This window comes from Panthera pardus, unplaced genomic scaffold, assembly GCF_024362965.1.
Source record: "Panthera pardus isolate Hobbes unplaced genomic scaffold, ASM2436296v1 HiC_scaffold_8, whole genome shotgun sequence".
Classification (NCBI taxonomy): domain Eukaryota; kingdom Metazoa; phylum Chordata; class Mammalia; order Carnivora; family Felidae; genus Panthera; species Panthera pardus.
Window position 1 is genome coordinate 14691640 of NW_026527013.1, and position 12916 is coordinate 14704555.

At 53.0% G+C, this 12916-nt stretch overlaps 2 protein-coding genes across 2 annotated transcripts; one reads left to right on the forward strand and one right to left on the reverse strand.

Annotated features, from left to right (window-relative positions):
* Nucleotides 1-1360: 1360 nt before the first annotated feature.
* On the reverse strand, nucleotides 1361-3024 carry TSSK6 (testis specific serine kinase 6). Its single transcript, XM_019416476.2, has one exon. The coding sequence runs from the start codon at nucleotides 2319-2321 to the stop codon at nucleotides 1500-1502; it is 822 nt and encodes a 273-aa protein (XP_019272021.1). The 5' UTR covers nucleotides 2322-3024; the 3' UTR covers nucleotides 1361-1499.
* Nucleotides 3025-3122: 98 nt separating this feature from the next.
* On the forward strand, nucleotides 3123-12773 carry NDUFA13 (NADH:ubiquinone oxidoreductase subunit A13). Its single transcript, XM_019416477.2, is given in 6 exon segments — nucleotides 3123-3167; nucleotides 3169-3232; nucleotides 10550-10628; nucleotides 11871-11942; nucleotides 12287-12356; nucleotides 12580-12773. Coding segments are annotated over 6 exon segments (435 nt in total). The 5' UTR covers nucleotides 3123-3137; the 3' UTR covers nucleotides 12700-12773.
* Nucleotides 12774-12916: the final 143 nt, after the last annotated feature.

Sequence of the window (12916 nt, forward strand, 5' to 3'; positions counted from 1 at the left end):
TCTCCACACACCGCAAATGAGAGACAGCTGGTGTCACTAAACTCAGTAATCTCATTGCAACAAAAGTCCCCAATCTCCCCCAGGCCCTGTGGAGTCCCCTGTCCAGATACACATCTCTCCACCTCTTCTTCCTCCCTCTCTATTCCAGCCATAGACCTTCCTGGCATTACCCAAACACACCAGCTCCAACATATCTTGGGAACACTTGGAACACTTTCTTTCTCCTATTTCCAGTGACTGATTCCTTCAGGGTTCAGCTCAAATGTCTGCTTCAGTCCTTCCTTGGTAACTCGTCCTTCCCCTCACCCAGCTTTTAGCACAAGTTACAATTCTTTACACGCCATTCATTTTTTACTTGACTTTTTACTTGCCTCCTAGCTGAGGGCAGGGATGGATCCAAGCCTCTTTGCTGAGTCCCAGAGCTTGGCACACAGTAGGCATTCAATAAATGCATGAATAAAGAAAGGACTTAAGTAACCAGCTTGCCCAGCAGTCTCATGCTTTACCCTTGACTCTCCCCTCCCCCTGCCCCAGACAACTTCTTTACCAAGGAAGGACTTTTACTAAGGAGAGTTTCCACCACCTCCCCAACTCCACTCCAGCCTTTTCTAGTTTCAAATTCCAGCTGTGTTCCTGGGCAAATGACATCTGTATGGGCCTCAATTTCCTCATCTGTAAACGTTCAATTTATGTTAAGGCAGGAGGCCCCCACCCCCACGCGGTTCCATCCTTAAACACAGGCAGGGTGCTAGGATCCTTGCTCCCCAGCCCAGCAATTCCATTGCCATCACAACACCTGGGATGGCCCCAAAGCTCTTTCGAGTTGGCTGAGGTTGGGGAGCCCAAAAGTCTGGTTTGAATCTTCCCAATTCCCTTTTGAGACCTAGGACAAGAACCTCAACAAGCCTTTTCTACAATGGGGCTCCACGCCTGCCTTCCCCTGCGGGATGAAACACCCTCCCCCCTCCCCCCCCCCCCCCACACACTCGGTAAAAGGGGGCCATTGCCAGAGGCAGGTGCGAGAAAGAGCGAGTTTATTGCAAGTTCCAAGGATGCAGCGCCGGGAGCTTGCCGTCCCTCACACGCTTTCGCGGCTGTCTCGAGGAGGGCGCCCTTCACACGCGTCCACTCGCTGGCAGCTCCTCCAAGTAGCCACGGCCTGCCTGCAGCCATCGCTCATTCCGCGCTGGCGCAATGCTTCCGATTCCTCTCGTCCCTTCCCCTCCCGGGGACTTCTCTTAGGAAACAGAGGAAGCGCTTGCGCCGTCTTGTTCTTGGGATCATGGGGAGAGGAGCTAGATTCTAAACAGGGGCGACTGTAGCCCCAACCATCCAGAGAAAGGAAAAGCGGCGGGGGCGGGGGGGGGGGGGGGAAGAAGGGGGTGTGCGCGTGCGCAGTGGCGCGTGTCGGCTTCGCGGGAGTACGGAAGCACGCCTCGCACGCGTGCGCTGCGCTTGCGCAGTGCTCAGGGCGGCGTAAATGGCGGGAACCCCGGCTTCTAGCCAGAGTCCCCAGCACGCAGCCAGCCGTTGCGCGCTACCTGGCCCGCCGAGGGCCTGGAGGACGGGCTGAACTGCAGCAATTCAGCAATCAGGGCCTTGCAGCGCTCGGACACCTCGAAGCCGTCGGGGTAGAGTACGCCGCGCTTCTGGCGCCTGGGCAAGCCAGCGATGTCCGAGTCGTCGAAGGGCATGCACCCGGTGACCATGACGTAGAGCACGACGCCCAGGCTCCACACGTCATACTTCTTGGGGTCGTATGGGATGCCCAAGAGTACCTCAGGCGACGCGTAGGCAGCCGAGCCGCAGTAGGTGGTGCTCAGGTCAGGATAGCCATGTGCCTGGCGACCAAAGCCAAAGTCAGTGAGCTTCACTCGGCGCTCGTCAGGGCTCAGCAACACGTTTTCGCACTTGAGGTCACGGTGCACCAGGTGGTGGTCATGCAGGTAGCGCACAGCTCCGGCGATCTGCGCGAAGAGGTCGCGCGCCTGACCCCCGGGGATGCGCCCGTTGCGCTGCACTGCCTGCAGCAGGTCGGTGGCAGCCGCCTCCATCACTATGTACAGCTTCCCATTGCACACCTCGATGAACTCGAAGACGTGCACGATGTGCGGGTGCCGCACGCCCCGAAGGATGGACAGTTCGCGGGGCAGGAACTTGTTGACGAAGTCTGGTGGCGCGCGTCGCCGGTCCACCACCTTGATGGCCACCGTGCCCTTGTACTTCTTGGACGTGGCCACCTTCACCTTGGAGTAACTGCCCTCGCCTATCGTGCGTCCCAGCTTATAGCCGAGTTCGCTCAGAAGTTTGTCGCCCGACATGGTGGCACCTGGGGCGCGCGGGGAGCAGGAGGCGGCTGCTGTCGGAGGGCGGCCGGACTCCAATCTCGGGCCTAACCCATGGCGCTTGGCACCTGCACACCCGCACCCCCATGTGCCCACTCCCGGGTCCCTGCCCCTGCGGAGCCTTTTATTGCCCAGGTAACAGTTTCTGCCTTGTGAAGTGACTGTGGGCGTCACCCCACCTCGGGGTAAGGGCCCCCTGGACCCCGCCCTGCAGGGTCCCCCAAGGCCATCAGGCTTTGTGACTCATAATTGCTCTGAATGCCCCAGTTCCCATTAGAGGCCATTGGCAAGGGGTCTCGACCACGACCGGGAAGCAGAATCTGTGCCTGGCACTGGGGAGGCTCCTCATGAGTCAAATACGAACAACAGTCGTCCCCCAACTTCGTGTACCCAGCCCTAGCCATGTGAAGCTCTGGGCTGCCCGCAGTGCCCCGCGACGGGGAGAAAACGAGAGGGGGCTTAATTCGGTGACCTGGCTCTGAATGGTCTGAGCATCGCACCAGAGGGAAGGTGTAGGGGAGGGAGGTCCTTTAGGGCAAGGGCCCAGGCGACCGGACGAGCTCCAGGCGTCTACACCGACTGGGCTAAGCTCCGTCTGAGAGAAGAAATAGAGTCCTCGGCTGCAGCCTGGTTGCCCAGATGATCCCTGAACCCAGTCCCGGAGCTCTACCTCGCTGTAGGACCGCTACTAGTCCTGCCTAAGACATGCGCGGTACGTTCCGCCACACTCATCATGGCGGCGGCCGCCGGACGTAACTTCCGCCCGCGGTCGGAAGCACGGGTCCTGCGAACATGGCAGCGTCGAAGGTGAAGCAGGACATGCCCCCCGCCGGGGGGCTATGGCCCCATCGACTACAAACGGAACCTTCCACGTCGGGGACTGTCGGGTCAGTGTCGCGCTGCGCCGGGGTGTCAGGGTTGGGACTTCAGGGCGCCGCGAAGGGAGGTGGAACCCGAGGATCCCCTATCGCTTCTGTAGTAAGAGGCTGCTACTGGCACTCAGGGCCATCCAGAGTAAAACTGGTGCGGAAACGGGAACATTGAGGGAATTTAGAAGATGTTCCTTTCTGGTAGTCCCTACCTGTGGATGTCCCAGGAATATGTATTCTTAAATTTTTCAGATGTTTTAATAACATTTTAAAATTATGTTATTGGGTTCAACACAGAAAAATGTAAAAAAAAAAAAAAAAAAAAAAGTAGAAGTGTCACATGCTTTGCACCCAGGGCTAACAGAGAAATACACACTTTTAAACAAGGGTAAATACATTTCCCATAACTCGAGGAACTTTACATTTAATGTTACGCAAATATGCCTCAATTAAAAAAAAATATATGGGCATGGTTTAAAAAAAAAAAAGGTAATTCAGCCAGTGGGAAAGTTAGTATCAGGTGAAAACTCAAGCTCTTCCCAAGCTCTTGGCTTTTTTGTGGCCCACAATAGAGGTTGGCAAACTTTTTCTATAAAGGCCCAATAAATTTTTTATGCTTTGTGGGTGCCTGGGTGGCTCAGTCGGTTAAGTGTCCGACTTCTACTCAGGTCACGATCTTGAAATTTGTGAGTTTGAGCTTCCTATCCGGCTCTGTGCTAAGAGCTCAGAGCCTGGAGCCTGCTTTGGATTGTGTGTCTCGCTTTCTCTCAGACCCTCAGCCCTTCCCCTGCTCATGCTCTGTCTCTCAAAAATAAATAAACATTGGGGTGCCTGGGTGGTTCAGTGGGTTAAGCATCTGGCTTTGGCTCAGGTCACGATCTCACGGTTCCTGAGTTCGAGCCCAGCGTTGGGCCCTGTGCTGACAGCTCAGAGGCTGGAGCCTGCTTCGGATTCTGTGTCTCCTCCTCTCTCTGCTCCTCTCCTGCTCACATTCTGTCTCTCTCTCTCTGTCTCTCACAAATAAATAAATAAACAAACAAATGTTAAAAAAATTAAAAAAAAAATTTTTTTAATGTTTATTTATTATTGAGAGAGAGAGAGAGAGGGAGACACAGAATCTGAAGCAGGCTCCAGGCTCCCAGCCGTCAGAACAGAGCCCAACGTGGGGCTCGAACGCACAATTTGTGAGATCATGACCTGAGCTGAAGTCAGACACTTAACCAACTGAGCCACCCAGGAGCCCCTAAAAAATTTAAAAAATAAAAAAGATGTGATTCAGTTAACTTGCTAGTAAATCGATCCTTTAAAAAAATAAATAAACATTAACAATTTTTAAAAAATTATGCTTTGCTAGTCAGAGGCTCTCTATCCACTGCCGCTGCTTTTTTTTTTTTTAAACAACTGTTTACAAACCTAAAAGTGTTCTTAGCCCGAGGGTCATTAAAAAAAAAACAGGTTACAGGGGCGCCTGGGTGGCTCGGTCGAGCATCCGACTTCGGCTCAGGTCATGATCTCACGGTCCGTGAGTTCGAGCCCCTCGTCAGGCTCTGTGCTGACAGCTCAGAGCCTGGAGCCTGTTTCAGATTCTGTGTCTCCCTCTCTCTCTGCCCCTCCCCTGTTCATGCTCTGTCTCTCTCTGTCTCAAAAATAAATAAACGTTAAAAAAAATAAAAAATAAAAAAAACAGGTTACAGGCTAGATTGGCATCACATTGGCACTTGACTCATCGTAGAATAGATTGAACAAATACAATGTGATGTGAATGTCTTCATTTGTTTTCTCAAAGTATAACTTAACACCCAGGCCAGTGTATCCCTCAGGTGTGTGGCATGAAGTCTGTTTATGCCTGTGCACCTGTGTGACCTGTACCCAGACCAGGCTGCAGAAGGGTCCCAGCCCTTGGTCCTCCCTGGACTCCTAGTCAGCATCTCTCTCTCTTTCTCTCTTTTTCTGTCTTTTAAAGTTTATTTCTTTATTGGGGGGGGGGGGGGGCAGAGCCCGATGAGGGGCTTGAACCCACAAACCGTGAGATTATGACCTGAGCTGAAATCAAGACCCCAATGCTCAACCAACTGAGCCACCCAGGTGCCCCTCTTTTTTATTTTTAAGTCACAAATGTGCCCGTAATCCCAGTCCTCTTCCAGTTCATGACACAGTAGTGCTTCTATACCATTATCTAGGGTTAGGCCTCCTGGTTGCAACCCCTTCACACCAACTCGCATTGTACTACATACAAACCCATCCCAGTCTTTCCTGGCTGCAGAGGGGTGAGGAAGAGACCCCTTCTGGCGGCGTGGTCTTTGTGTGTGTACGTGCTTTCAGTAATTGCTTGTTGAATGCGCACGTGGCACTGAGCCCTGTCTGGAGGAGCTCACAGCCTAGCAGAGGAGATTAAAATAATCACACCATAGGGGCGCCTGGGTGGCTCAGTCGGTTGGGCGACCGACTTCGGCTCAGGTCATGATCTCGCAGTCGTGAGTTCGAGCCCCGCATCGGGCTCTGTGCTGACAGCTCAGAGCCTGGAGCCTGTTTCAGATTCTGTGTCTCCCTCTCTCTCTGCCCCTCCCCTGTTCATGCTCTGTCTCTCTCTGTCTCGAAAATAAATAAACGTAAAAAAAAAAATACATAAATAAAATAAAATAATCACACCAGAACTTCTCATTTTGGTGAGGCCCCAGATAACCAAGGCCTGCTTTGCCCAGGGTGGGCTGGAAGGACCTCTCTGAACAATCCCCAAGGTGGAGGGAACAGCAAGTGCAAAGGCCCTGCTATCCATCCTGCGCCCCACCCTAATCATCTTTCCTGTGCCCCTCCTCCAGCCTTGCTTTTGAGCCTTGTTCTCATTAGCCCTACCCTCCCTTGCTCCCGTAAGGCACCCAAGCCTGGCACCCACTCCCCTTCTCTCTGCCTACATCACTCTCCACTAGTGTCCTAGAACATGCCAAGCTGGCTCAGACCTTCTTTTTTTAAAAAAAAATTTTTTTTTTTAACGTTTATTTATTTTTGAGACAGAGAGAGACAGAGCATGAACGGGGGAGGGGCAGAGAGAGAGGGAGGCACAGAATCGCAAGCAGGCTCCAGGCTCTGAGCCATCAACCCAGAGCCCGACGCGGGGCTCCAACTCGCGGACCGCGAGATCATGACCTGAGCCGAAGTCGGCCGCTTAACCGACTGAGCCACCCAGGCGCCCCTCAGACCTTCTTTAATTTATGCTGTTCCCAAAGTGACTGCTACCTCCATCTTTTCCACTCAGCTCTCTTCTCTCCGCTCCTTCCTGTGCCCAATAGGTGGGCCTTTTTTTTTTTTTCCTTTGTGTCTTTAACATTTTTATTGAAATTCACAAACCAGACCAGACCATTCACCTATTTCATGTGTACAAATTGTTGATTTTAGTCTGTCCAGAGTTGCGTAACCATCCCCTGGATCTAAGTTTATAACACTTGCATTACTCCAAAAGGAAGCCCCATGAACATTCACTCCCCATCCTCCCTCCCCCAGCTGCTGGCAACCACCAGTCTGCTTTCTGTCTGGTATGGATTTGCCTGTTCTAGATATTTCGTATAAATGGGTCCTACTCTATGTGGCCTTTGGTGTCTGGTTGCTTTCACTCAGCAGGATGTTTTTATTTTTTGTTTTTATTTTTTATTTATTTTTTATATTTAAAAAATTTTTTTAACGTTTATTTATTTTTGAGACAGAGAGAGACAGAGCATGAACGGGGGAGGGTCAGAGAGAGGGAGACACAGAATCCGAAACAGGCTCCAGGCTCCGAGCTGTCAGCACAGAGCCCGATGCAGGGCTCGAACTCACAGACTGCGAGATGGTGACCTGAGCCGAAGTCAGCCGCTCAACCAACTGAGCCACCCAGGCGCCTCCTTTTTTTTTTAATTTATTTTTTATTTTTTAATGTTTTTATTTTGAAAGAGAGAATATGTGAGTGGGGTGGGGGGGGTGGGGGGTGGGGCGGGCAGTGAGAGATGGGGAGAGAGAGAGAGTCCCAAGTAGGCTCTGTGCTGAGGGCCCTCAGCACAGAGCCTGACTTGGGGCTCAATCCCACTAACTGAGAGACCGTGACCTGAGCTGAAGTCAAGAGTCAGATGCTTAACCGACTGAGCCTCCCAGGCGCGCATAATGTTTTTAATGTGAATATTGTAGCGTGTGGCAGTTTCTTTCTTTTTTTTTTTTTTTAATGGTTAAATAATATTCTTGTGTGAATGGACCACAGTTTGTGTATCCATTTACCACTTGATGGACATTTGAGTTGTTGCCACATTTTGGCTGCTGTGAGCATTCCTGTGCAAGCTTCTGTGTGGAAATGTTTCATTTTTCTTAAGTGAAATTTCATCCAGGAGTGGTCTAGCTGGGTCAGATGGTAACTCCACATTTAACCTTTTGAGGAACTGCCACACTGTTTTCCAAAATTAGCTGTTCTGTTTTACGTTTCTACCTGCAGTGTATTGAGTTCCAGTTTCTCCATATTTGGATAACACTGATTATTTTCCCTTTTTTTTTTTTTCTTTTTTCTTTTTAAAATTCTAGCCATTCTGGTGGGTGTGAGGTGGCATCTCACTTTGGTTTTGATTTGCATTTCCCTGGTGACTAATTATGTGGGGCATCTTTTCATGTGTTTATTGGCCATTTGTATAACTTCCAGGAGAAATGTCTTCAAGTCCTTTGTACTTTTTTTTTTTTTTTTCTTGGAGAGAGAGAGAGAGCTGGAGAGGGGGCAGAAGAAGAGAGAGAGACAGAATCTCAAACAGGCTCCCCACTGTTAGTGCAGAGCCCGATGAGGGGCTTGAACCTATGAGCCATGAGATCATGACCTAAGCTAAAATCAAGAGTCAGATGATCAACCGACTGAGTTACCCAGGTGCCCCTGTACATTTTTTTGATTGGGTTCATCTTATTACTGAGTTTGCAGAGTTCTTTATACATTTTGGATGTCATTCCCTTATCAGATACAGGATTTTCAAGGACATTCTTCCATTCAGCTTGTTGACAGTATCGTTTGTGGCACAAAAGTTTTTCATCCCCATGAAATCTAGTTCATCTATTTTTTTTTTTTCTTTTTGCCACTTGTGCTTCTGGTGCCAAAGCTAAGAAGCCATTATCTCATCCAAGGTCTCAGAGACTGACTCATCTGTTTTCTAAGAGTTTTATAGTTTTAGCTCTCAAATTAAGGTCTTTGATCCATTTTGAGTTAATTTTTGTGCATGGGGGAAGGAAAAAGTACACTTTATTCTTTTGTGTGTGGTTGTCCACTTATCCAATTTGCTGAAAGACTATTCTTTCCCCATTGAATTGTCTTGGCACCCTTGTCCAAAATCAATTGACCGTGAATGTGAGGGTTTATTTCTGGACTCCCAGTCAGCTCTGTTCCGTCGATGTACATGTCTACCCTGGTGCGGTGCCACGCTATTTTATCTTGTACACACAGCTGGGTGTTAAGTTTTGAAACTGTAAAGTGCAAGTCCTCCCCCTTTGTTCTGCTTCGGAATTGTTTGGTTAATCTGATCCCACGAATTTCACAATCCGCTCTTCAGTTCCTGTGGGGCTGGTAAAGGGTAAAGGGTACCGCGCTGAATCGGTACCTCAGTTTGGGGAGGGCTGCCGTCTGAACAGTGTTAAGTTCCAGTACGTGAACACAGGATGTTTATTTATTCAGGTCTTCTTTACTCATGGCCTGCACCCCCTTCTGGGCGTGCTCTTCGTCAGCCTCCACCACCAGACGGGCAGCTCCTGAGGCACAGACCCGTACTGAGGGATTGGGGTCTCGGCCTCGCCACTGTCAGCAAGAAAGGGCTGCACCATTGTAAAGGCCCCCTTATTGGAATTTATTTTACTCAGGGGCCCACGCGGGTGCTTGGTGTGAAGGCAAGAGGTTTCCGTGAGGACAGCCCGGGCTTATCCCCTGGGTCGAAAGAAGAGGCCCCTGGGCTTCTCTGCAGCTACTGAAAAGAAAGAGGCAGCTCTTCTAAAACGCTCCTGCCCAGCACAGGTGGTCAGCCATGTGTAAGAGCCACAGGTGCACTGGAAGCTGGTCCCAGGCACTCGGGCCTCGAGAAAGGTTCTGCCTCTGTGCACAGGAACCAGGGTGCCCTCGTTGTCCCACCTTCAGTAACATGGAAGTATCTTACTCAGCTCATATTTTTAACAGGTTTGACTGAGGGGGTAAAAAATCTAACCAGTTCCTCATGCATCTCTGGGTCCAGCAGAGGTGCCAGAAAAGCCCTGTGCTGGAGCTGAGCTGAAGAAGAAGGACGAAGACCAGGACAACAGAGGCCCCTTGCAGACACGGAGCAGGGCTGCGACTCCCAGAGTCCCCACTGTGCACCCCCACAGGTTCTAGGGAGTGGCCTTACCCACTATTTGCTGGTCATTTAGTGGCTGTTAACTGGAACTTGACCTGCCTGAGCTTGTCAGTTCTTCCCAGCAGCCACGAGGCCCGTCCAGGGAAGAGATCACAACTCAGGAGATGAGAGGGTATGGGGTGAGCCAGTCCCAGCCAGGCCCCAGGCAGCTTGGGCCTCCCTGAAGACCCCAGCAGGCCCACAGCCTGTCAGTCAGAATTATAGCGCAGGTGCCTGCTGGTGCCAGTAAATATTCATGGCAGCCTCTGTCTCCTGGTGTCCAGGCAGGGGGCTTGACCCTGCTGGGCCAGGAAGCAGCAGCACCCCCCGGGAGCCCGGGGTGGGGAGGGGGGGGGCTGGGCCGCCCCTGCAGGGCACTGCTTGCCTCTGGCAGCCCCTCCCAGCTCCTTGTGGGCAGCACTCAGAGAAGTGGCCCAGGCAGCCGGAGCCACCATGGAGCTGGGCCCAGCTGTAGATACTACCCTTCCCCGTGGAAGCACCTGCTGACTGGGAACCAAACAACAAGATTGTGGGGCTGGGGCCACCCGATCATAAACAGCAAGGCCTTCGGGCCCTCCTGCAAGCCCTGCTCAGCCTGTACCTTCCAGAAACGGGGATGGGGGGATGGGGGGCGGAGGTGTGTCAGCCGCAGCTGCCGCACTTGTCAGAGGAAAGCCGAGGCAGCCTGGTGTCCCTGCCTGCAAGGCAGGTGCACGGAATCGAGAGTCGTCTGCAGTTGGGAAGGACGGGTCCAGGGGAGAGGGCTGGCGGACGTTCCACAGAGACAAAAAAAGAATCTGAAGAAATACGCACTAGAGACGGTACTGGCCATCTCTAGGAGGGGGTCACTAAGACTTTCACCTTCTCTCGCGTCCGTATTTCCGGTGTCCGTGCACAGGAAGCAGATTGTGCTTCATGAGAAGGAACTACAAGGGGTGGCCTTTCCCGAGGGTAGGCGCTGAGCTGGTGCCCCCTTTCCCCACAGGCTACAGCATGTTTGCTGTGGGCATCGGGACCTTGCTGTTTGGGTACTGGAGCATGATGAAGTGGAACCGAGAGCGCAGGTAGGCCCCAGGCTGGGGACCGTGGGGTGCACCTGTGGTCTTGGTGTCCCTCGGGGCCCTTCATCAGCCCCTCAAGGCTCAGGAAGTTTGGGCCTTCCAGAAAGAAATGGCAAGAAAGGAGCTCTTCACCAGGTGTCTCTTGGCCTCCGCTGCTAGGGACTCGAGGGTTGGGATTAGGACAACCCATCAGGTGGAGGTGGAGGGCAGGCTCAGGACATGCTCGTTTACTGGTTTTTTTGTCAGTGTCAACCAGGCAAAGAGGACAATAAGGGCTTAGAAACAGGCCATGCAACACAATGACCCCGCCAGCCACATGGGGCCTGAGGGACCGAGGCAGATAGTGGCCTCCATTCAGACTCTCGCTGCCTCTAAGCTGTCAGGATGCCCTGCCAGGTGACCCCTTCTGATTGGCCCCTTACTGGCTGGGCCCCTTTGCCCTGCCACACCCTGTGATATGTGTCCTTAGCACCCCCTTTGAGCTCACTTGCCCCCCACAAGTCTGGGAATCCCCAAGGGTGGTGGCGGAGAAGGCCAGCCTGTGTCAGGTGCTCAGCATTGTTGAGTGAGCTCAAACCGGGTCCAGCTGCCCCACATGCACCACCCACAGGAGTATGGACACGGTGACAGTAGTGTGGGGCTGTGGTGGGGCCAGCAGCCTGGGGTGGGGATGCTCCTCTGGGTTTGGGAAGATGGGAGGAGGTGTGAGGGCTGGAGTGGGGGCTGAACTTCATCCAGACCCTTCCCTGTGAGGCTGTGAGATTTCTGGTGATGAGGGGACACGGCCAGGGGCCACATCACTGGGTGCCGCGCCCTCAGTATAGATGGGGCTGGTGGCTTGGAACACACAGAACTGCCTGCCCCGGGCTCACACCCCAGGGTTATTTTGACAGGAAGGGGATATGGTTTTGTAGGGCCCAGAGCCCTGTGATGAAGGTCCCATCCCCAGTCCCCAGTTAACCACAGTCATCAGGCCAGGGCTATTTTTAGGATTAAAAGCTAAAGTTTTTAACTGAAAAGAAAGTGCGAAGCCATCAGTCTTGTAGACCAGTGCCTGTGCCAGCCCACGTGCCCACACCCTGCCTTCTCATCTTCTTGTGGGTAGAGCTTACTCCCCAAGCCTGCCCCACTCACTTGCCTCTCTGCCGGCTCCCCTCCCCACGCATCAGCCTGAGTCTGAGGCCACATCACCCACCCCGAACTCCAGCCTCATCTGATCTGACTGTTGGTTTTTGGGTTTCACAGGCGCCTGCAGATTGAGGACTTCGAGGCCCGCATTGCGTTGATGCCACTGTTGCAGGCAGAGAAGGATCGGAGGTGGGGCTGCTGGGACCAGGGTTGGAAGGTCACAGGCCTGAGTGTCCCAGCCCGCAGTGCAGGACATGACAAAAATGCATTTGGGGGCTGACAGCTGTGTCCTGGCATATGTGGGGGAGACCCAAGGGCTAGAATAGGAAGGCTCCCTGGAGGAGGGGACATTGAGGCTGCAGCAGGAGGACAGTAAATGTTTGTAGGGGAAGGAAAGGACAAGAAGGGTTGGCACATGCAGGGTTGGGAGTGGCAGGAGGTGATTGGGGTGGAACAGGGAAGGATCTGGCACGTCTTTTCGGGAGTCTCTCGGTGCTCAGGCCTGTCCCCTACCGCCCATTCCATCCCCACAGGGTTCTGCAGATGCTTCGGGAGAACCTGGAGGAGGAGGCCATCATCATGAAGGACGTGCCTGACTGGAAGGTGGGCCCTGGGTAGGGAGGGTGGGGGTCCAGGCCCCCTGCAGGAACACAGCCTCCCAGGGAAAACCTGGAGCCGAGAGGGGTAGTGGGTGCCAGGCGTGAGGAGGGGAAGGCAGCAGCTTTTGGTGTAGGCACGGTAGTCACCAGGCCTAGTGGGGTCCCAATAGGCAGTGTGGGCCTGAAGGGGTAGCTGCACCGTCACCCATACCCCACTGTTCCCACAGGTGGGTGAGTCTGTGTTCCACACAACGCGCTGGGTGAACCCCATAATGGGCGAGCTCTACGGGCTGCGCACTAACGAGGAGATTCTCAACGCCGCCTACGGCTTCACGTGGTACACATAGGGGCCTGCACCCCTCTGACTACTGGACCCCTGCACCCTCCCCACTGGAAAGAATAAATGCTCTGGAGACCTGTTTGCCTGTGTCCCAGCGACTGAGGGAAGGCTCGTGGGACACGATTGGGTTACACACGGCCTGGGGATATAGGGTCTAGACCTGGGGTCTCTGCAGAAGATGCCAGGTAGGGTGGTTTCAAAACCCACCCAGAGACCGCCCCTGG